A 26,115-nucleotide genomic window follows, 5' to 3' on the forward strand; every position below is an offset into this window, starting at 1 on the left:
AATTTAACGGTCGGACATGAAACCTATTTTAAATTTATTAATCATAAAGTGATGCTTTTTCCTTTAATTAAATATTTTGAAAATAGTTTATTTTGGTTATAACGCTCACAGTTTCCTCAATAAGTTTTCTTTATAAAATTAGGATTCCGCCAAAAGAAATTTGATTATTTAGGGTTCCATGGTCGAAAAAAATTGAGAACTGATATAAACTGATAAAGAATTCCCAATATTTGTTTCGATTTTGTACAGATTCATCATTCACTCTTTAAGAGCCGTGGTTCGGGGAATAGAGCGTTCACCTTCCAATGACGTGAACTAGATTCGAATCCCAGCGATGGCTGGTTGGTAGGAATTCTGCATCCGGCTCGCAGCGACCACAGTCCTGGCGTAAAATATCCTGCGTCGTAGACGGATCATAGGTTAGAATCCCCCTGCCGTCAGGTTAACTAGGGGAGGTTTTTGTGGTTTTCCTCTAAATGCAACAAGTTATGCTGGATAAAGGCAGCAAATACGGGTTAGTTCCATCAAAAGGTCTAGTTAGTTCCATTAAAAGTATCCCAATACTTGATCCAGGAGTTCCCTTGTCTTCCGGAATGGGTTCAAAATTACAAGGCTACGGAGTTCATAGAGTAAAATATAATATGCTCAGGAATGGGACAAATTATTTTTTTTATTTATTTGTATTTCAGTAAATAAACAATGTGGAAGGATCCTTAAACCAATTTTGAGATGAAGTTCAAAGGTGGTTTCCTAATGTTATAGAAAGTTTTTAGTTTCATTTTAATACTTAACTTTGTATGTGGTATTCTGGTTTGAATAAAACAATACCCACAAGAATTTACGAAATAGCAAGAAATCATCGTTATTGAATTTCAATCACCAAAATGAGTGTCATTTCTGATTCTGATTTGAGCAGTGATCAGTATTTGGAAAATATAACATGAAACGATCTCACGAGAAATAGCTCGACAATGATTCGCAATAACCGAATTGAGTCTCTTTTTTTTAATTTCAGTACTGGTAGTCTAATTTGGAGGGAATTGCACGAAATATATTGCATATAAAATAGAGAATTCATAAGAGATTCCCTAAAATGATTACCAATCGCCAAAATATGTTTTTTAACTTATAAGTGTGGGGAAAGTTGCTATCGACAATGTCAACCCTCATCTATGAAAAGGTACCCCATCATAGAATCGAATTAACATGTCTCATATACTAGTGAGTTGGAATTGTATTTTTGTAGTGGTAGATATACATTACATGCGTTTAGCATTGAAAATAAGTTTAAAATGTTTCAATTGCGAAATTTAATACTTTTCAAAAAATGAAGCTCTTTATATTAATAAAAAAGCTCGAAAAATAGTTGAACTGTACAATAAGAGTTATTTTTAAATTTTAGCAATTGTTTACTTCCAATAAATAAAACATATTATAAATCAGGATATTTGTAATTCAATCCATAATCATGAAAAGAATACAATCTTTCAGATTTTGGAATAAAAAAAATATCTTGTAATACTTGTTGAATGAAAGGCACTTTTTGAAAGACAGAAATGCACTCGGAAATGGATGTCAAAGAAATGTGCGAGTGTCAAATGACGTATTTGTCAGATGAAATAGTCTCCTTGCAGATGTTCTAGAATATTTTATACTTCTAAAACGAAAAAAAATATTTTTTTTGACTGATCATTATTAATTACACAAGCCTGCGAAATTGAACTTTTTGAAAAATACAAGACAAGTTATTGTTGATTTATATGTTATTTGATGTGCTGATTTCGAAAATGACCTTCATTTTCCCCAATCACATCAGGATTTTTTATAAAATCGATATTAATGTTTTTACTAAAATCCTATTTGGAAAGGAATTCTCTCAAATAATTTTGCATGCACTTTCCGGTAACTGTTCTCTTCATTCATTTTGATCTATGTAAAATTTAATCTTGTGAAAGAAAATTGATTTGTGAGCTATCAGCTAATTTTTTATAGGTTAAAATGAATAAAAAATACTGTTACCAGACAGCAGAAGTCACCTCTGGTCAAGAGAAAAACAATAAGTTCTTTGTGTTCAAACTTTTTACATCAGTTTCTAGAAGAAAATCACCAACATACCATTTTAATTTGTTTTTATTGAGATAACTTACGTAAAATTGATGATTAACGAAGAATAACAAATATTGTGTATGTGTATATGAAAGTTTGAAACAAAAAACAAAACAAATAAAACAAGCAAAAAAAAAATAAGAAAAGTTTCTATTTAAGTATATACTCGCTTTCCTCTAAAACTTATTTTTGATGATCTTCTTTTATGCTTAATCTCAGGTTTATCCCGAGCTATCATCCAACTGTAGTCAGCGAGCATGTTCTTGTCCCATCTTCCTTGATATTTACGCTCCATATCTCTGATATCTTGATGGAACCTTTCCCCTTGTTCTTCGCTAACTGCTCCTAAATTTTCAGGGAATAAGTCGACATGTGAGTGAAGGAAATGCATTTTTACACTCATGGAGCAACCCAACGTTTTAAATTTGTCCAGCATTTTCATTACAACTTCCTTATAATCAGGATCCTTGTAATTAGCTAGAAATTCACTGACGACATCTTTGAAAGCAACCCACGCTTCTTTTTCCGTTTCTGTCATGTTAGTCTCAAATTCTTTATCCTTCATGAGTTTACGGATATCTGGACCAACAAATATCCCTTCTTTCAACTTAGCTTGGGATAAAAATGAAAACTTTTTGCACAGGTATTTGAAACAATTGCCATCTTTTGGAACAGCCTTGACAGACTACTTCATTACACCTAATTGTATATGTAGCGGAGGTAACAATACTCTTTTCGGATCAACTAAGCTGTTTCGAATTACGTTCTTGGTGCCTGGGGGGGGGTTAAGGTTTTGTCTTTTCGGCCATTCTTTTTTGACCCAATGTTGAGTCTTGTCACGGATGTTCCACTCACAAATGAAACATGGGTACTTTATAAATCCCCCTTATTAACCGAGAAGCATGGAGATAACTTTTAAATCACCGCAAATGGTCTAACTGTGGTCGATATATTTTATTTCGTTCAGGGCGAGAGCCAGGTTTAGATATTAGTCTTTGATTTTTTCGGTTATACCCACGAACATGGCAGGAACAAAAATAACAATCATCAAAGTGGTTTTTGGGCCCTCTCCACGTCATAGGAATTCCAAATCTTAAAGCAGTCTTCTTTCCTTGATGCCATAAGCGTAGATCATTGAGACACTGAACACAAACTTTATGAGGTACCCAAGATTTGTCCTGATCTCCGAGTTTCACGTCAAAATATGTCAGATAAAGTTGTCTTACACACTCTGAAATGCTCCTCATGCGATTTTTAACTACACTATATTCGCCGCATGTATAACAAAAGTCATCTGGGAAATTTTCACAATGTCTTGAACTCAAAGCCATGTTTCACGAAACGCACAGAAAAAAGCAAACTTTAAAATGACTCCCTATTACGCTTGCTAGTGTTTCTGAGAGGTCAGCGGACCTAGATAAGGATTCTCGCGACGCTATTGGTAGAGAGAGATTACTACAGAGAGAGGGACGGTGACAGGAAGTAGTGATTGAGGGGTACTTTTGTAGATTTGACCACATAGAATGCTGGTCAGTCAAGAAGGGAAGAAATTCAAAAACAAAAATTTTTTTATGGTAAATGTTCATAAAAATTCCAGTAAAATTGAATTTTTCTAAAAAACGTGACGTGATGGACATTTTTCATTATTATTTTCCATTTCAGCACCAAAAAATACATTAAGTTCAGCTATCAGACCCCTTGTATTTTTTTCATCGCAGGCCTGTGTTATTAAAGAAATAGATGATGCTGAATGTAACTACAAATTTTATATTCTATATCATACACATTGTAAGTTTGAAGTCTTGCTCACTTTCAAAAAGTCCCCCGTGGCTCCAGATTCTAAATTTTCTAACTGTCACTAAGACCCTGCTTTTCTTTTCGTAAAACTGTTAGTTAGTTATCATAGTTTTTCGTCAGGCATCTCTGTCAGATTTTTCTGATTTGAATTTGGCGCAGCATGGCCTTGTATGGCTCTTGTAATAGTAAATGATGCATACAATTAAATCCTGGAAAATAAAGGAAATCTTAAGACATCTTAGTTTTTAAGATTTACACGCATTTTTACGGTTACGTATTCCTTATCGAGAAGACATTCCGGACCATTTCTTTTTATGAACATCTAAAGAAATTTCTTATTTTTCCACTTTACGATCTAACTATAACTTCTTGGTCCAGGACAGTTTTTACATGAGCTTTGCAACTGGTGATCAAGTTGCCTAATTGTGTATATTACTAAAACAGTATGCAGGATGATTAGCATTTAGAATTTTAAATGCACATTTTGAAAATCCTGAACTAAAATTTGTTTTCGATTTGGAATTTATTTGAACATTACAGTTTTACATCAGTTTCGTAACTGGTGATCAAATTATTTAATTCTGTATATTACTAAAAAATATACAGGATGCAGGATGATTAACATTTAGAACCTTAAATGTATGTTTTAAAAATGCTTAACTGAAACTTGTTTTTTATTTGCTATTTTTAAAAAGAAATTAAACTGACGTTTTTGTACCAATAAAGGAATACTAAGCCTATGTTAGAAGACCTAAATATTTCTCACTTAGACTGAAAAAACTTTTGGTAAATGTGTGATTACATGGACAATATTATATCGACATAAAATTTTGAATTTCTAGGGAAAAAATGTATACACCCTATCGTGTATTTGCTCTAATATAACACTCCCCATCTGATTTTACTTTTAGCCACAACAAAATTTCATCCCTACCATCCGATTTTTTCACAAACATGCCAAGTCTGATATCTGTAATTTTGGCTGGAAATGAATTTTTAACACTTGACCAGGCTCTGTTTGCTCCCATATGGAAGAACTTAAACAAGATTGATGTAGTCGGTATGTTCATATACTTTTTCAATTTTTAACTAAACCAATTCTGTTTGAAATGTAATGCTTGAAGCAAAATAATGGTAAGTCAGATTTTTCAAAGATCATATTTTTACATCAATATATTACATGATAATGTTACCAGAGAGTTACTTTAACACGTTGACTGCCCCACGCACTTATAGTGAAATCTCCTTCAGGTCACTAGTGCCGTTGCACGAAGCGTATTCTGCTACGTACTTCCCAAGGCTAAAGAGAGAATAGAAGGGTTGGTTCACTCCTTTGAAGAAATTGTCACCGCTCCAAACCTCCGATTTTCGCCTGTGGCGTCACGGCGGCGCAAAGCTTGAACTTTTACTTCTAGAACGGAGCATTCTGTCTAACTAGTTCCAACTTAAACTCTTGTTGATTGAAAATGAACTACCTAATCTTTCGTCAAAAGTATGCATAGAAATAAAGAATTCGGAAGTAGGTTGTTATTTAACTGCGGAACTGTTAGAAAAAGCGCTTAAAACAGACTCAACAAAAAATATAGTTTCCGAAAATAATGATATTCTAGATAACATTGAAGTTATAATGCATGATTTAAATAACTCCATTCTTATGTCTTAGGATATTGACCTTAACTTAGAAACAAAATTATCAACTCACAAGAAAATGAAGGACTGAATTATCTTTCTGGTTACATTGCATTTTGCCTTGAAATATTGACCAAATATTGATTCAAAATTAGAAATAACATGTTCTCAGTACATCCAACCAATACGGGAGTAATACGGAATGGATAAATTTTTCTAAGGTAGGATTAATTGCTCCGTCAGCAGCATGGATGGAAACGCGTCATCAAAGAACTTATAAATGAATTAGAGGAACGATATCCCGCAGTGAATAAACAACAATACGTTTATTTTGTCGTATAAGAACTTTCATCAGAATTCGCCATCTAAGTAGAAACCACTCCGTTGCATCAAAAAGAAAGGCAGGTGAAATATAAAAAAACTAGGAGGCTTCGCCCCCTGCTCGCTGGCGCTCGCCAACCCCCGGAACTGCTTTCGCAGTTCATTTCGGATTGCTTCGCAATCCGATGCTCGCTTTGCTCGCTCATTGGATACGTTCTTAACGTCTAGCTTTTGTATACTTTTTTGAACACTGGAGTTCCGAAAACTTTTCACTGTAGAAAATTCTAAACCTGTGCATTTCAATATTAATTTGAAATTGCAAACAGTTCGCATATTTTTCTTAATCACACTATTCTAAATTTCAGTTGTTGAGAAAAGTAACTGTTGTAAGTTTTGTTTTAAAGTCTTTCCCACCAGAGGACTCAAACCATGTGTTGTAAAACAATATGAAATAGTACTGAACGCCGGATGTAAGGCATTGGCTTCGATGAAGATAATTTGTGAGAATTTTTTTGATAATTCGGTGAGAATTCACCCGATTAGACATATGATGCTCACTACGTGCTCTTGCGCGCCGAAGCCTATCAATTAAAAATGAAAACTGTTGCCAACGCGAGAAAAGAAATATCATCGGTTTTATTGATACATACGTATTAGCGTTTTATATAATATAGATGGATAAAGTCAAAGAAATTAAAAACTTAATTGAAAAGTATAAATTATTAATAGTTAAATTCTCCTAATTTCTTAGCGTAGTTTTTAATGTAGTGATTCTAAATAGTTATGATTTTTAAAAATTATATTCTCTTAAGTTTAAATATCTATAAACAATTGTAAAATTCCTTATGTAATTATAACCCTAAATTATTATTTTGCTTTAGTAATTAGCGCTTAAGATTGTTGTTTCTTAATGATTAAGTATAAACAAATTACCATTAATAGCATATTTTAAAATCAGGATTCTAAATTTAACCCAACTTTACAAATTATTGTTATCAAAGAATAAGTAGCTAGAAAAGTGTCGATATATGATTTAATTTCTTTTAATAATAAAAATTAAAACTGGAAATTTTAAAATAAAGTATTTATAGCGTCATTCACGACAATTAGTGGAATATTTTTATTAGTTTAAAAGGGTATTTATTTTAATATTATGGCCAAGAAAATGCTTTGAGAGGAAATAATGCATGAATTGTGTTAAGTTTGAAAGCTAATATCAGTATAAAGTCGAACTTACTGTGCAATTTTTTTTTCTTTTAGAAAAAACTATGTGATTGCACGTAAAGAAATCGTGCTTTATTTATGTATCAAAACAAAAATGTTCCTTTACGTGAATGTTTTTGTAGAAAAGTGCATATTGTTAGTAACGACATATTTTAGAAAGATTCTAAAAATGATGTTAAGTTACCTTCTGAGAAAAAATAAACTTAAGTATTATTTTTTGACGTAGCTTTTTATTTTTGTAAAAAAAAACTTCATACTGAAAAGAAAGTTTGAGGCATGTAATCGTTTTAAAATATGGCAATATTTTAAAATATGCCTTACAAATTATACGATGTATTCATCACTCGCTGATCCTAACAGCCAAAAAAAAAATGAAATCTTCAAGACAACAAAGAATCAAGATACAAAATGTCAAAATTTTATATTTTAACTAGCTGGCCAGGCAAACGTTGTTTTGCTATTTGAAGTACTTCTAGAGTATGAAAATATATCTTATTTATTGTAAGTGTGTGCGTATGTGGTATATGAGTGGAAGAGGCATGGAGCTCTGTGAACAATGGCGGAATGTGAAAATAACAACACACCAAATAATATTTTTTTAAATTTATGTTAACTTTCTTTAATAAATTATATATACAACGAATTCTGAAAATATTAGTCAACAATATTAAGCTCTTAGTGCAATGGAGTGAACAATATTTTTTGACATTCCATCTTTAGCTAACGCAAATAAACTGGATGGTTTGCCCACTCGAGAGCATTCCACGTATAATTGTCTGAGAGAAACACATGGTGTGCTCAAATCTAAGACACAAACAGACATTGTTTGGCCTTGTCATTGCAAATGCCAATCCAATGGGGAACTGGATGAGTTTAAATTGAATTGGCACATCTGTGGGTATAATAGAGATTTGTGGAAGTAATAAACTTTCACCCCGGAATTTGTCATTTAAAATAATGACTTCGATACCGTTGTTCATTAATTTTTTAACGACTAATCGCGTGCCGTTTCACAGCCGTTGTAGGTTCAAATTACGAAGCAAAATAACCGGAGATCTAACTTTAAGTACTAAATTATGCGGTGGTATGCCTGGTAAATCCATTGAGTTTAAAAACTCTGTTGGAAAATTTGCAGCTTCAATGGGATCGCAAACTGCATCAACGGATTTATATGTCACCAAGTTACCTGGCAATAAGTGTTGTATCTTCAGATTCAATTCGTTGACGTCCACATTTTTTGTTTGAGCCCATGTGAAATAGTGTGGTACTTCTGAGTAGAGTAATGTCCATGCAAATGCACCAAAAGCATCCGCACGATTACGCAATTCAAAAAATTCGGTGAGTAGTTTTTGGTGGATTTATAGCTCGGTCAATCGCTGTCTTGTTCGTTAAATATACGCTCTGACCGTTTTCAAGATGGACGGCTAAATAAATAACGGTTGGATCCCGTTCATGAATTGGGACATCAAGGATACGCCAAACAGCTTCATTGGAGCTGATGCACCAGACAATTTGGTACAGCGTTATTTCATCGTTGTTATTCACTGGAAGAGCAGTCACATTGGTATTTCCAAATCGAAATACTGCCATATCACTGCCTTTATTCACATACTTGCAAATATATCTGATACTCTTCTTTTAAGGGCGAGCATAAGTATTAGAATTTAATATGACTTGTTGTAACGTGCGCGAATATTCGCGATCGCAATGAACTATAGGGGGCATTGTTGTATGAGACTAATACCTGCGATTTCTATATGAACAGTCATTCAGTTACTCTAGAGACGTCGTTAATGTAGCACGTAGCATTGCAACGTTTCTTCTTTATTGTGGCTAATTTAAAAAAGAAAAATGCTTGATATTCTTTCTTATGCAAACGAAAACAAAATGGTATCTCTTTTTATTAGAGAAGGAATATCCAAAACACATCGGAAAAATATTTGTACATTAACAGAAAAAAATATGTATATTCTTATAACAGTTAAAACCTAATGCCCGAGAAATAGTACTACTAAATTTAATGATATAACATGAAAGGCCCATTTAAACTTTACATTCTATAGTTTTAAGAATCATATTACTTCAAATATTAAAATGAACAAAAAGTATACATAAGCCTCATAATTTTATGAAATTTAATTTTGTAAACAAAGTTTTTTGACAACAATTTTTATCAAAAAATTTCAAGTTTGAATAAAAATCATTATTTAGAAACTAAGAAACGTAAAATAAGGAATGCTGACGAAACAAAAACAAAAAAACAATTCTTTTTTGTCGCCATTTTTAGTGCTACGAAAATTCGTCTTTGGGATTTGCCAAAAACAAAACAAGATGCAATTTTATTTTTTCAGGAGGGAAATATTTTACCGAAAAAACGAAAATGTACCAATTCCTACAACATGAAACTTTGTCTTTGTAAACGTACGTTTCGGAAATGTTATTTCATTTGGAATCTTATTTATCAGAGTTCATATGGCAATATGATTGTTTTGAATCTATGCTAAACTCTATATCGGCTCATTTTCCACCGAAATCCGATTAACTATTTTGATTTTAAATAAAGTGTTTTATTTTATGAATTGTCGCAAAAATTTTAAGTGTAGATTGGTGGCACTTAAAAACCGCCAAATCTGTAGCGGCGGTGGCGTTAATACGTAAGTACCGAATTTTTATTCCATACTTTTCTGAATCATATTACTTCAAACATTGGAATATACAAGAAGTATACATAAGCACATAATATTATACCATTTAATTTTTCAAAAAAAGTATTTTGAGAACAATTTTTATCAAAAAATTATAAACTAAAAAACGGAAAATAAAGAATTCTTAGGATGAAAAAACGATTTTAAGAATTCTTTACATTGAAATAAAAACTTTCATATTGTTTCTTTTTTTATTATTCTTATAGTTCTTAATCAGACGTAAAAAACCATTCTGTAGAGAACCATCATCAAATGAAAAAGAAATATTTACAAGCAAATTTTTTATTGTAAAAATCATTGCACTTACCTGATTTATAATTCCCGGAGAATTCCAAAATGATAAGTTCCTTGTTTGAAAACTTTATTTTCAAATAATAGATACATAGTTTATCCCTTCATTACTTTTAGATAACATACTACACAGCAAAAGTTTATTATTGATATGAATTTGAATATGTAGCTAAAAACAGAATAGCTGAATTCTAGTTGAACTTATTCTTTCAAAACTAAAAAATACTTACCAAGAAAACGATTAAAATTAATTAAGAATCAGCACAAATGGCACCATTTCAAGTAACTTGGATAATTTTTTATTGTTGTTTTCCGAATTATATGGATACAGAAATGTATACTATTCTATAACGAAGAAGAATATGCTATAACTATTACAATTCTGTATGTTCTGAATTCATATTTATTCACTGGAATGACGAAAGCAATGTTGACTTCACTTTAATTCGTAATGAATTGAAGACAGAAGAAATGCATTTTACCTTAATACACACATCTGTAACAGTATCCGAAATCGGAAGTCATCAGTTGCAAGTTTGTTGATAATAGAAATTAAAAATTATTGAGGAATTTTTCTTCAAATGTTTGGCGTGTTCTGTTCCTGAAGGATTTACTAATATTCTGGAGATTTTTTTCAAGTTCTTCGGCATTTTCCTTAGGGAAATTTTGTTTCTTATTTGCTGCTAAAAAATGGCGTCTGATTCAGTCAATGATTTTGATGGAACTAAATGAAAACGTGATAAATTAATGTCTGATATTTACAGGCTCCCGCTAGACGGCGTACTCGAGCGTTGCGATCGCGAATTGTTCCTGATTTATCATGTTTCTATGTCTAGTTTGGATTCAAATACGATTAAATAAAGATATATTTAAAATATATAGATTAAATCCGTTCAAAAAATGAAAAAAAATTAGTTATAAACCTATTCTCAGACCTACTGAATATACATAAAAAATTTCATCAAAATCGGTCTGGCCGTTTCGGAGGAGTACAAACACTAAAACTGTGACAAGAGATTTTTATATATATAGATGAAAAGAGATTTTTTTAAGCTGACGAATAATAATAAAAAAACAGTTAATTATCGCAAACCAGTATTACCTTTTAAATTCCTACACTAAATAAATTGTTTTTAGTAGTTTCACTAACAATCCAACCTCAATAATGTTTCGTCGGATTTAGACGGCTATTTTTTTAATATTTTTCTATCTCATTTAAATAACTTTTAATCCTTAACTAATAGATTCGAATGGGTAAATTTTAAAATAGACTTCAAAAATAGATATTAAGGGTAGTAAATAGACAATACCTTTATTCATGTTTCACTTTTCATTCCGTAGGTAATGCATTAAGATGTGATTGTAGAATGAAATGGTTGTTGGCACAAAGCTTTCCGAGGAACACTTGGGGTTCGTGCGATGAACCGAAACAATTGAATGGAAAAGATCTTGTCAATTTGTCTGAATCAGAGCTTTGGTGCTACTAAGAAAAAGAAAAAAAAATCAAGTAAATTTTGAAATGTTTCATAAGAACAATGTATAGATGTGCTTTTAAAATAAAATAAAAGTATTACCACTTTCTTGTGTTTTACATTTTTAGGCATAATCTGGTGTATAGGCACTGGGTTGATGTGTTACGGTACAAGAATAACTACATAAATTCCCGTTTGTGACCATCTTAAATCCAGCAGAAGTTATGGAAATATGAAAAATCAGTTATTTATTAGTCGATATCTATTAATTATTACCAGTCGATTTATCTATTAGTCGAGACCTCCAGTTTTGCCTTATAACTCAAAACGTGCTTTCTCTTTATTTTTTTCATTTTTTAAATGTGTTTTTGCTTCTTTAACTTTTATTTTCCATAAAAAAGTTCGCCACGAAGGCTAGTTTGTCTCAATGATTGATCCAGGTGTTCCCATGTCTTTTGGGTTGGATTCAAAATGACAAGGCTACCGAGTTGAGTATTGATAGTCGTAAATTCAGATGAATGTTTATAGATCAACTACGGTTGTAAAATAAAGTAAAATCTCTGTTGCACTGTTTTTTGATGAAACTTAACTGCTTTTGCGTTACATGGAGTTGTAAACCACGAACACATCTCATGATTAGCTCGAAAGCAAGGAGATTTATTTGTCTGGTTGGAGATATTTTACGCAAGCACTATAGCTGCTTCGATCTGGTAGCAAAATTCGAATTGATCCGTAATTCCTGGTTTTCGAACATGGTTCTCCTTATTGAAAAGCAAGCTCCCTATCTCCTAAGCCGTAGCGGTTCATTCAAATTTACTTTATATGTTAATTTATAACTTTTGAACCCAGCGCAGAAGACAAGGAAGCTACTGAATCACACATTGGGAAAAAATAGCCTTCGTGCAGATTTTGTGACACTAACCCGCATTTGCATTACAAGGAGAAGAAAACCACAAAAACTCCCATGCTAAGACCGAAGGTAAGGGGATTCTAACCTGCTATCCGTTCTCCACTGAGATTATTTTATATCAGCACTGTGGTCTTTGCGAAGCCGGGCCAGAATTCGTTTCAATCAGCTATTACTGGGATTCGATCTTGGCTAACCTCATTGGGAAGGAAACTCTTTATCACGTGAACCACAACGGTTCAGTCTTGTTTGCTTGACAATTTGCAAAAATGTTTTCGACACATAAGTTTTAAGAATGAATTATGCACTGTTGGTTCAAAGTATTATTATTTAATATTTTTCAACTAAATTTTAAAAAAATATTACCATTATTAAAAATATTGCATTTTTGATCATATTTTAAAAATTGGTTGCAATGCGAACAATATTGGTTGTAAATAATTTAATAATTTTCATTTATGTCTAATCCTTAATCTATTCCCAAGATTCATCATTTACAAATACTAGAAACAAATAAAGAAAACTAAGTTCTGATAAAGTTATGCGCTTTCAAAAAAACAGTGATTTTCAATTAGAATTAACCTCTCCTCACCACTCTTCAATTAAAAAAAATTTTTCAAAATTTCTGTGTATGAATTTCATGCTTTAGTACACAATACAAACGTATATCAAAATATAAAAAATCTAAATGAAATATTTTTCAAATTTGGTTACCAAATATATCGTATCAAATGTATTTGGGTATCGTAATTGACATTTTAAAAATGCTTGGCTTCATGCTCAAACATGATGTGGAAAAACATGTTATGGTAAACTGCAATTTTGCTCAAAATTTGTTTTCCAAATATGCAGTTAAAATTACAGCGTTTAAACTCAATAAATGTGATTATACATGACTAAGTCAAAAAACTATACATGACTTCTATTTTGTAGTTTTATTCTTATTTTTATTAATAAAATGGAACTAATGAGAAATGATAAAATAATTCTTTCGAGAGAGTGAAATTCTTTTTTTAAGTATAATAATATCCTTAATATTTTTAGAGTGACTAACATTAGCCCATTCGCATCTTAGATTATTAATTTACTTCAATTAGAAAGGAGCACTTTAAAATAATTTATAGACAAGGTATCCGTTTAGGGGCCGGATTTGTCGTCTGATAAGAATTAAAAATAACACATAGAAAAAATTACTCAATTGGGTATAATATGAAAAAAACACAACTACTTCGATTTAGTAGGAACAACATATGACGCAATGCTAAACGAATGGAATTTAGTTGTTGTTTATTTAGTTATTGTTATTAGTAGTTGTTGCTATTTGTTTTAGTTGTTGTTGTTTATTTAGTTGTATTTAGTTTCAATAACTTTTCTTTATAATGCAATAAAATCTGGCGAGCAGCTATTTAAACGATCGAACACTTCGTTTGTTTATTTGTGGCTTGAAGTTAGGCTCGCAGAAAATGCCGTTCATGGGTTAAATTTAGTAGGAACTACACAACCTGTGACGTAGGCTATATTATACCCAATTAGTCAATAACAAGTCGGTATTTCAAACTTCATCTACGAAATATATCATGGATCTTCTTCAGGAATATCAAGTGTATTATTTGTAAGTATCAATGTGTGTAATTTATTAATAACTAGCCGCCTAAGGCGGCCAGCTGTCCGCCACGCTGAAGGTTTTCACAAATAAAGTTTTTTAAAACATAGCAGGAAATCTGAAGATTAGTGGACAATTAAAGTGTTCCTGTCCTGCAATTTTGTCTTCATATCCAGTTCTGCTGCAGATGTGTTATAGCTCTTGAGGATGTTTGAAATTATATAGCTACAACGCTTAAGAAAAAAAAAAACTAAAATGCCAAATACATGAAAAGAACACGAAAACGAATAAATTTTTTATGGTATCAATTTTTATTTCTATATAATTTTTTATGGTATCAAATTCTATTTCTATATCTGTTACGTCAAGCACTCAGGTATTATAATTTGATCTAGTTGTGCTTGTATAATTTTGATCTAGTTGCGCTTTCTACGTCATTTTGTTAACATCGTTTGGTTTGTTATTTAACATAGTTTGGTTTGTTATTTCTAAGTTAACTTTCAAAAAATTGGCTGGCATCAGCATTTTTATTCTTTAAGTTGTTTATTTTTTCTTTTGGAATTCGTTCCTTTTTAGCGAAATGTTTTTCAACCTAATCGAATTCTTTGCCGACTGTTCTCTGTATATATAAAGAAAATAAAGTAAATATTTTTAAAGTGTTGTGAAAAGAATTTTTAGTTGTACAAAGTACTACAATATCGCTACAAAAATTATCGTCTTCGCTTAAGAAAAAAAATAGAGCGTGGAAAGAAGAAGAAAAACTTATTATAACAATTATGAACAGCGACAAATATATCAAACCGAAGCGTTCTATTTACGTATCGAATATGTTGCCACATTTTTAATACAAAAGTTAAACTTTTCTCCACTTTAATAAATGTAAACTAATGCGAACTTTACAATTAAATTATTAATTCCTTCGTATATTATTGGTTTAAGTTGTCGAAAATTAATATTTCAATTGTAAGGTTCGCATTAGCATACATTTATAAGAGTGGGGAAAAGTATATGCATTTTTTAATAGTTTTTTGAATATGGCTCTTTGAAGACGAAAAAGCAGACGAAAAGCATAGACTTACAAAATGACTGATAACTAAATAACTAATCCAAATTTTTGAAAAAGAAAAAAAATACTTCTTCATTATGTCAAAACACAATTATGTGCCGAGTTTCGTGCCTGGGCGAGGCTTCTGGGGCGATATATTGTGATTACAGACACACACACACACACACAGCCGCTTTTATTATTATGTATAGATATTGTATGTTTTTATTTGTTGAAAATATAAATTCTGAAAAGTTAAATTACTAGTTGGTAAATTTTCAGACTTTTATAATACATATATATAAATTATTGTTGCTTGATTACTATGATAATCTCTGATGCATGCCAAATAATAAATATTTCAGTTTCAGTAAAACTTTGATTTTTTAGAAATATTTATCGTCTTATCATCGATAGTATCATATTCAATTCATACGATACTAGGTAACACATTGTTAAATAATACCTTAACTGCTTATTGCTATCTTTGGCGTGGATGATCGTTTTCTTTAGATGTAAGGAAATGATTTGGTTCTAAGTAAATGAATAACAAGTTGATTTCAAAGTTTTATGAATTTTCTTTTTCATAAAGAATCATTTTATTTCAGAATATACAAACATTTCAAGTAATACATATGTTTTCTCAATTAAGACTATCAAGACTATACTATTGAGAGAATCTGCATTTTGGTTTGTGGTATTCATAAATTAATTGACCATCTCTCAAATTTAGAACCATTAACTTTCAAACTATATATTTAGGATTATTTTACACCTATTTTTATAATTAATAAAGCTCCTCACTGACTATAAATGTGTAAGAAAATAATTTGAAAATAAATCTGTAACAAGAATTTTCTTTTGCATTTATGCGTGCGTGAGTTTATTATTGGGTAAATCCCATCTTGTTCTTTTAGCAAACCAGCAGTCTTTTTTAATATAAAGATTCATTGTTTTTAATTTTAAATAGCTTTTTTTTGAGTTTAAATAATTTTCACGAATTCAGATTTTTGCATTATACGTATATTATTGTTGTTTGATTACTATGATAATCTCTGCTGCACGCCAAACAATTAATTTTTTAGCTTCAGTAAAACTTTGATTTTTTAGAAATTTTTTATTTATCTTCCTATCATCGATAGTATAATATTCAATTCGTACAATACTAGGAAACTCTTAGTTAAATAATGCCATAACTGATAATGCTGCAGATGTAATCTTAACACATCTTATTGCTATTTTTGCTAAATTTTAATTATTAGATAATTTATGAAAGGTATTTTAATATTTCCAAATATGCTGGTTAATTAAGTGAAGAATATAAATTAAATTTTGAGTACAGAACTAAAACATAATTTCTTGAAAGAAAAATATTTTTTTTGTGACAGCTATGTGAAAAATTTGTACGTGAGAAAAATTGCGATGTGAAAAATTTTCCCACAGTAGTTTTAGTTAGTGCAGCTGCTGAAAAATTAAGTTCGTTAATGTTGATTTTACTTTCAGCACATTTGTCGAATCTCAAGAATAAATAAAACGAATTTGAAGAAATTCTCCTAATTATAATGATTTGAAATACAAAATAGTTTTATTAATCATTAATATTTTCCCTTATTTGATTTAACCTCTTTATTATTAAATCTATTCATTGTATTTAAATAGACCCTAATATAACGCTATGCGAGTTTGTTCATACTTTGGGAGCAATTTAATATTTTAGTTATTTTTATTATTTAACTTGGTTAAAACCTCTAAAATTATCAGCTCCTTGGGAGTATAGTTCATATTTTGTTCATCTTTTTATGACTTATGGCTGTAAAATAGAAATTCGGAACTATAAAATATTTTTTTGCTCCATTCTTTTAAACTTCAGTAGTGAAGACCAGAAGAATGATTGAATTATTTATATTTTATGTGAGATACAATATATTAGTCATTGACCTCTTGGAAAGCTAGCATTGCTCAGTAGTACGTGAAAAATCATGTGATTAGATCAATGTTTTTTTTTAGTGTATTTCTTAATTTGCTGACTATGCGAGATACAAAATTTAGTTATTCCCATTATTTTAGGTATTATTTCGCTCCGAAATTAAGAATGTAATTCTTATACATTTTGAAATATTTTAGTGAAGTTAACTTAATTTAGTTTACTTTTTCAGTACTAAAGCGAAATATTTTTTAAATTTTATGTAATACTTATTCACTTTCGGAAATTCATTGTTATACGTTTATTATTAACATTAAGGAAAATATTGTTTTTATTTAAATTTTAAAATTTTTTCCCGTTCTTAAAATTCTCAAAATAAAAATGATACTGATATTAATTCTAGCTAGACAAATAGTAAAATTTTTAAGCAAAAAATTTAGTATGATCTTCAAGATACATTTTCTGTTGAGGAGGCAAATAAAGAAAAGATAATGTGTCAAAAGATCATACTATTAAACAATCGATAAAGAAAGGGAAAAAAGCCATCTGTTACTGAAATCTATCAAAATTTTGTTTTTGATAACACTTTTAAGTAAAACCCTTCTTCTGTAAAAAAACCTCTATATAGTTATTCAGACATACACTGTAATAATGGTTCTTTTTTATCTTTTGCTACTGACTATTGGATGGACAGCTGGTTGTCCAGACGAGGAAGTACCACCTTGCAAATGCACGCGGATCGGTTTCCATAGTTCCACCATTGATTGCACTAATGTCGACAACGTCGACACTTTCAGAACATCCATCTACAACATTCGAACATCAATTACTCCAATCCGCGCGTTGCACATATTAAATTCGAACATTTTATATTTGCCTAGTGGTCTTTTTGATGGACTTGCCTTCGAGAGGTTGGTGATTGATAACTCGACGATAATGTCTCTGAGTGATTCTGACACGGCTCTGGTTGGACTCGAGAAAAGCTTGAAAACTCTGATTATTCAGGAGTGTGTTGTACTCAATGGACTGGATTGGTATCAATTGAGGAATCTGGAGGCTCTGAGGGAATTGGAAACATTAAAGACTGGAATGGTGGCCATTGACGACGAAGTGAAAGGGATTGCTGGGTTGAACCTGACGAAACTGATGTTGACCCAAGACCAAATTTCGTACATCAGTGAAAATGCATTTTCTACGTTTCATTATCTTGAAACGCTTTCACTTAAATACAATTTGATTGGTAATATGACGAGGAGTATGTTTCCAAATCCAGCCAACAAGTTAGCTCAAATTATATTGAGGTAAGTAGTTTAGACTAGGTGCTCTTCTCTATAATGAATACTCTTGATGCACACGGTGTTTTGTAATCACCACTCATAATGCATAATTTAGTTTTCTAGTCTAAACTAATGAGGCCGAGAAATCTGACCCCCCTAAATAAATTTTGATCTAATGATTGAAATCTCACGTTCCAAAATTTATTGTTAATGGTTCGAAAGGGTGACTTCAAATTTGTTAATTAATTAGTGCAAACGAAACTTTAGGCTACGAAATCGGACATAAAAACGTACTTTCTCTGAATAATAACATTGAAGAGTTCAAAGTTTGAACTTCTCAATGTTGATTAAATTTTTTGCGTATTTCGCTATATCTTGAGAACGTTTTTAGCTAATTGAAAAAATGTTTTGCCCAAAATTATAAAATTCGTTTGTTTAAAAATAATTCCATGCAGAAAACAAATTTTTGTAAATATTTTTTATTATTTTATCAAATAATAATAATAAAAATTTTTAACTGTGCGGTATGAAAATTTTTACACTATATTAAAGGTACCTTACACCTTATTAGATTAAAATAGAGTTCAAAGATGTTAAAAGAATACTTATTTTTTTATTGCAAAATATGCTGTAATAAGTATGTTTTCAAAAAAGAAATTCATAATTCATAATTTTGAATGTTAATCAGATATGACTCACTAAAGTAAATTATAGTTTATAAATTCTCATTCTACAATTTTCGTAATTTAAAATGGCAAAATACAAAATTTGAGCAAAATCAGTCGAATAACTCATGTGAAATCTAATTTTAAAAAAGTATATTTAAAATTCGATTTCTCGCGTTCCGATTTCGCATTTTGTCATTTAAAATTACGTACTTTAAAATGATGCAGAGAATTGCATAGCTTACATTCCAAAATTTTTCGATTATTACATAATAAAATAATGAAAAAACACAATGTTTGCTAAAATTTATTTTTTCCACAGAATTATTTTTGGACAAAAAATTTTTATAATTGTGTGCAAAAATTTTTCAATACACTTAAAAATTTCCCGAGATATAGCCAAATACTCAAAAAATTTAATTGATATTTTAGGATCCAAACCTTAGACCCCTCTCCTGACCGAACTACTCATATTAACCGACCGACAATATTCCCCATATCGCCTATATTTTGGGGGTCAGAATTCTGAATCCGTCGAAAAAAAGTTATGTTTATTTAGAGAAAGTACGTTTTTGTGTCCGATTTTGTAATTTAAATTATCTTCTGCGTTTATTGATTCGCCTATTTAAAGTTACCCCTTGAACCATTACGAGTGAGTCCTAGAAAGTGAAGATCCGATCATTAGATCAAAAGTTATTCAGGATGGTCCGTTTTTTGCGCAATGTAGGTTTTTGTATCGGATTTCGTAACTTAAAATATTTTAATTAGCATAACTAACATAAAAAAACTAAATTAGCATTAACTTAATTAATTAGCATTTTTGAGATCCCAAGCTCAAACGTACAAGATTCAGTCCAAAAACCTGAAGATCAGATCATTAAATCAAAAGTTATTCAGGGTGGTCCGTTTCTTATTTCGTGCACGGTACAACTCATTCGTCGTCAGAATATTCTATTCAAAGTGATTAATTTCAGTGGGTTGAAAAATTAAGACTGGTAATTCTGGTAAAATTACCCTACTATTTGGTAATAACATATCTGGTAAAAAAACTGGGTGGAACGTTTATTTACTCGCGTACTGTACTTAGGTTTTCATGCAATAATTAATCGAAGTAAAGATAAAAACTTTATCGAAATCTAATGAATACTCATGAAGGAAAGATTGAAAACACCGGAGCCTTCTTGACTGCAGATGGAAATAGAGACCAGTTTAAAGACTATTATTAGAAACATCCTCCAATAACAAATTCATAATTAGAGTAGATATAGCACAAGGACTGCAAATTTAACTGACATAACACCTATCTTAAGTTTATTAATAATAAATTCATGCTTCTTCCTCTAACTAAATACTTAAAAACCTTTAGGTTATAACGTTCACAATTACCTTAATAAATTTTCTATATAAAGTTAAGGTTCCGTGGGCGAAAAAAAACTGAAAACGTTGATCTAAACTGCTAAAACAATTTCTCATTTTTGTTTCAGTTGGATATATAATCATCATTCACACTATAAATGGTCAAGAGGGCCGGGATAGCCTGGTTGGTACAGCAATGGGCCCATGTTCAAGAGGTAGTGGGTCCGATCCTCGCTGGCCGAAAACTGGTTCGAATGGTGACTGGTGGACGTTAAATCTGTCGAGTCTCAAAGTCCTCCATGTTCCCATAACAAATCATATCTCTGGGAGTACTGATCCAGGAGTTCCCTTGTCAGCTGGATTGGTTCAAAATTACTAGGCTGCGGAGTTGAACATTAGTAATTGTAAGCCCAAGATTGGGTCAGCTGTTCAAAGACGGTTACAAAAATAAAAATATAAATGTTAAAGAGCCGTGATGGCTGAAGGGATTGGACGTTCGCCTTCCAATTAGGTGAATCGAGCTCGAATGCCAGAGATGGCTGGTCAATACGAATTCCGCACCCGGCTTGCACAGACCACAGTGCTGACGTAAAATATCCTCTCTAGTAGACGGATCATGGGTTAAAGTCCCTTTTCGTCAGGCTAATCATGGGAGGTTTTCGTGATCTCCATGTAACGCTCATGCGGGTAGTTACATCGAAAAGTTCTCCACGACAGCAAATTTATCCCAATACTTGATCCAGGAGTTCCCTTGTCTTCTGAAGTGGGTTCAAAATTACAAGGCTAAGGAGTTGAACAATAGTAGTCGTGAAGCCAAAATTGGGTAGACTGTTCAATAACTGTTATAAAATAAAAATATTCATAAATATATGTTCAAGAATGGGATTTATTTATTTATATTTCAGTAAATAAACATATAAAAAAAAATCTGAAAACGTGATGTTAGTCAAAATGGAAAGATCCTTAAGCCATTTTATATTTCATGACGAAGTTCAACGGTGGTTTTTAATGACAGTTTTTAGTTTCATTTTAATTGTTAACTTCGTGTGTGGTGTTTTAGTTTGGATGAAATCACAAGAAACAATACGCACAACTATTTAAGAACTAACAAGAAATATTCGTTATAGAATTTAAATCGCCAAAATGAGCGTCATTTTTTGTTATAATTTGAGTAATGATCAGCATTTGAACAAAATAACATGAAACTATTTCACGAGAAAAAGCTGGACACTGATTCGATATCACCAAAATGTGTTTTATTTTAATAATTCCAGTAGTAGTTGTCTAAATTTGGAAGAAATTACAAGAAATATATTGCACATAAAATAGAGAATTCATAAGAAATTACCTAAAATTATTGCCAATAGCCAAAATGCGTTTTAACTTATAATTTAAGCATTGGCAATAAGTTAAAAATGTTTCGATTGTGAAATTTAATATTTTTGCAAAAAATGAAGCTCCTTATATTAACAAAAAACGCTAAAAATAGTTGAACTATACAATAAAAGCTATTTTTAAATTACAGCAATTGTTTACTTCAAATAAACTGAATTTATTATAATTCAGGATATTTGCAATTCAATCCATAATCACAAATGAAAAGAATACTATCTTTCAGATTTTGGAATAAACAAAATATCTTGTGTGACACTTGTTGAATGAAATGCACTTTTTGAAAGACAGGGATGCACTTGGAAATGGATGTCAAAGAAATATTCGAGTCTGAAATGACACATTTGACAGATGAAATAGTCTCTTTGCAGATGTTCTAAAATATTTTATACAAAAATACTTTTTTTTTTGAATGATCATTATCAATTATTAAGGAAATAGATGGCGCTGTATATACCAGCAATTTTTTTTTCTATATTCATATAATATTGTAAGTTTGAAATATTGTTCACTTTTAAAAAGTCACTCCTGGCTCCGGATTCTAAATTTTCTAATTGTGACTATGAATCTGCTTTTTTTAGTAAAATTGCTAGTTAGTTATCATTAGTTTTTCGTAAGTCAAAGTTTCCTTCTCCATTATATTTTTCTAATTTGAGTCTAGCTCAGCATATCCTTATCTGGCTCTTGCAATAGCAAATGATACATTCAACTAAATCCTGGAGAATAAAAGAAATTTTAAGACATCTTAGTTTTTAAGGTTTACACGCATTTTTTCGGTCACATATTTCTTATCGAGAAGACATTCCCGACCATTTTTTTTAACATCAAATTCTTATTCAATTTCTTATTTTTTCACTTTGCAATCAAACTATATTTTCTTGGTCCATGACAGTTTTTAGATGAGCTTTGTAACTGGTGAACAAATTACTTAATTCTGTATATCACCAAAAAAATATACAGGATGGTTAGCATTTAGAACTTTAAATGTATGTTTCAAAAATCCTAAACTGAAATTTGCTTTATATTTGGAATTTTTTTTAAAAATTAAAGTTACGTATTTGAACCAAAAAAGGAATGCTAAGCCAATTTTAGAAGACCTAATATTTCTCATTTAGACTAAAAAACTTTTGGTAAATGTGTGATTACATGGACAATTTTATATCGACTTGAAAGTTTGAAATTTCAAGGGGAAAAATTTATACACCCTATCATGTGTTTGCACTAAAGATAACGCTCCCCATGTGAATTTTACTTTCAGCTACAACAAAATTTCATCCCTACCATCCGATTTTTTTACAAACATGCCAAGTCTGATATCTGTTGTTTTGGCTGGAAATGAATTCTTAACACTTGACCAGGCTCTGTTTGCTCCCATATGGAAGAACTTAAACAAGATTGATGTAGGCGGTATGTTCACATACTTTTTCAATTTTTAACTAAACTAATTCTGTTTGAAATGTAATGCTTGAGGCAAAGTAATGGTAAGTCATTTTTTTCAAAGATCATATTTTTACATCAGAATATTACATGATAATGTTACCAGAGAATTACTTCAACACTTAGACTGCCACACGTGCTCACAGTGAAATCTCTTTCAGGCCACGAGTACCTTTGAACGAAGCGTATTCTGCTAAGTACTCTCACCGATATTTTAATAATGCGAGTCTCTGGTGGTCACAAGAATAAGATCTCGCTCCGTTTGTTTTTATGGTATCATGTCTGTTTATTTCTGCTCGCTGCTTCGCATCCATTTCTCATTTCTCCACTTTACGCGATCAGTTTGAATCTTTGCCGAGTAAAGGGGAGTTTAACTTAAAATCTCTACCCGAATTAAGTTTAAATTTCAAAAAGAAAAATAGAAAAATTATTTCTTAGTGAGTCAAATAGCTGTGAACAAGAAAGCTTTTATTGGCGCACTAAGGTCTTGTGACCGTGAAAATTTGAAACAGCTACTACAAGAATAGATATTAATGATAATATCTGCAGTTATAAATGGTCCATCACTTGACGTTTTTGTAGAAAAGTGCATATTTTTTGTAGACGATTTTTGTATTTGAGAACGATTCTGAAAATGAATGTTAAGTTACCTTTCGAGAAAAAATAAACTTAAATATCATTTTTTATATTTGTAAAGAAAAAACGCCATTCTGAAAAAAAAGTTTGACGCATGTAATCGTTTTAAAATGTGACTATCTTTTAAAATATGCCTTACAAATTATATGATGATCTTAACTCATCACTCGCTGATCTTTTAGTAGCGAAAAATGAAATCTTCTAAACTTACATATAAAATGTCAAAATTTTATATTTTAATGAAAAGAGTTCTTTTTATTAAGCTGACGAATAAAAAAAACCACTTAATCATCGAAAACCAGTATTACCATTTAGTTTCATATGATAAATAAATCATTTTTAGTGGTTTCACTAACAACCCAACCTCAATTATGTTTCGTCGGATTTAGACAGCTATTTTTTTTATTTTTTTCTATCTCACTCAAATAATTTTTAATTCTTAACTAATAGATTCTAATGCCGTAAATTTTAAAAATAGACTTCAAAAATAGATATTAAGGGTAGTAAATACGGAATATCCCTATTCATGTTTCACTTTTTATTCTGTAGGTAATGCATTAAGATGTGATTGCAGAATGAAATGGTTGTTTGCACAACGCTTTCCGAGGAACACTTGGGGTTCATGCGGTGAACCAAAACAATTGAATGGAAAAGATCTTGTCAATTTGTCTGAATCAGATCTTTGGTGTTATTAAGAAGAAAAAAAACACTAAGTAAATTTTAAAATGTTTCATAAGAACAATGCTTTCAAAATAAAAGTATTACCACTTTCTCTTGCTTTACTTATTTAAGTATTACCAGGTGTATAGGCGCTGGGTAGATGCATTCAGGTACAAGAATACCTTTTTTTTACAATTATGTAAAAAATATCAAACTATATTAAATTCTCATTTTTGACTATCTCAAATGAAGCAGAAGTTATGGAAATGTAAAAAAATAGATTACTGAGCTATTTGAACCTATTACCAACACGTTTTAGATTGTTTGGTGGAAGTATTATACCTCTAGGTCATGAAGATCACTCATTAGGTGCCTTTATTTATTGTCCTCTTCTGGTCCTTGTTCATTTAAGTCGCACTAGAGCTGCACAATGGGTTATTGGCGACGATCTGGGAAGCATCCCTGAAGATGATCTGAAGACATGCCTTCTCAATTTTGATCCTCTGCAACAGGGGATGGCACCCCCACTTCGGTAGCCCGACGACCTGCACGGGAAATCGAGCACTTTAGGGTAGAACAGTTATACGAGGACAAATACCGCAAACCCTCGGTCCCTACGAAGACTTATAAAAGTGGTCACCCACCCGAACACTGACCGCAGGCAGTGATGCTTGACTTTGGTGATCTGCTGGGAACCGTGTCTTAATGATTAGTTCACTACGGGACTTTATTTATTGTCACTCATATATGAAGGCTTGTATGCTCATTGCAAGGACGACTTTTAAGACCTTGTATTTTATTGCTTAATTGAAATTACATATATTTGAAGGCTTGTGTGTTCAATTTAAACTTATAATTTTTTGTGAAGTTGAAAGAGAGATAGAACAACTCGGAGAAGGACATCACACTGAATACATCCAATCTTACGACGGATTCGAACCCGCCACCTCAGCGCTTCGCACAGTGTTTGGTGAATGATACCACTCGGTCAGGGAGGTCCCCCTTGCATTTTTATTGCTACACATACATGCAGGCTTTTGTGCTCAATTACCTTTTAAACCCTTGTCAAGCAGTACAATTTAGAGAAGGACATCATTGATATACATCCAGAATTATGGCGAGATTCGAACTCCTAACCTCTACTTTAAGCTTCTGAAGTGGAAGAACAGACGCAAACTAGTGAACATACGGGATTCGTTCACGCTACAGAGCGTTTGGCGCATAGGTGATATCGCTTCGCGAGTGAGGCTAAATTAACTGCCATTTTGCCTGACTTTAAAGGCCGTGATAGCCCAATCGTTTGGGAAATGGACTCTGCTTCGTAAGGACTGGGGTTTGATCCTCGACTCTGCTAAAACCCACAGAGTACATGCGGTATAGGTACTCGTAAAATTTGTGGAATTGAAAGTCTTGTGATCGATTACTGAGCTGTACTATGGGTGCAGAAATCTGGAAAAAAATATCTTTCCCCTTTATATTTATTTCTAAACTGAGGAAGTGGCCATAATTTAGACATAATTAAGGCCAGTCGTTTAAGAATCAGACTCTGGTTCGAAGGGATTGGGTCTCCATCCTCGACTCTGCTAAAACCCACAGAGTACATGCGATATACGTACTGAGCCGTACTATGGGTGCAGGAATCTGGAAAAATTTTCTTTCCCTTTTAGA

The 26,115-nt window shown here is 31.5% G+C and overlaps 2 protein-coding genes across 2 annotated transcripts in view; both read left to right on the plus strand.

Annotated features, from left to right (window-relative positions):
* The window catches only part of LOC107439099 (oplophorus-luciferin 2-monooxygenase non-catalytic subunit), a 16,345-nt gene extending 4,692 nt beyond the window's left edge, over positions 1-11,653 (plus strand). Inside the window, exons 2-3 of the mRNA XM_016051577.5 lie at positions 4,815-4,963; positions 11,415-11,653. Of these exons, the coding sequence (XP_015907063.3) occupies positions 4,815-4,963; positions 11,415-11,560 (295 nt within the window). The 3' untranslated portion in view covers positions 11,561-11,653. The remainder of the gene's footprint in view (positions 1-4,814; positions 4,964-11,414) is intronic.
* Positions 11,654-17,618: 5,965 nt separating this feature from the next.
* On the plus strand, positions 17,619-24,559 carry LOC107439098 (uncharacterized). Its single transcript, XM_043047332.3, has 3 exons — positions 17,619-18,325; positions 22,973-23,121; positions 24,337-24,559. The coding sequence occupies exons 1-3, from the start codon at positions 17,676-17,678 to the stop codon at positions 24,480-24,482; spliced, it is 945 nt and encodes a 314-aa protein (XP_042903266.2). The 5' UTR covers positions 17,619-17,675; the 3' UTR covers positions 24,483-24,559.
* Positions 24,560-26,115: the final 1,556 nt, after the last annotated feature.

The sequence above is a fragment of the Parasteatoda tepidariorum genome, chromosome 8, assembly GCF_982258835.1.
Source record: "Parasteatoda tepidariorum strain Cologne lab strain chromosome 8, Ptep-v5.0, whole genome shotgun sequence".
NCBI lineage: Eukaryota > Metazoa > Arthropoda > Arachnida > Araneae > Theridiidae > Parasteatoda > Parasteatoda tepidariorum.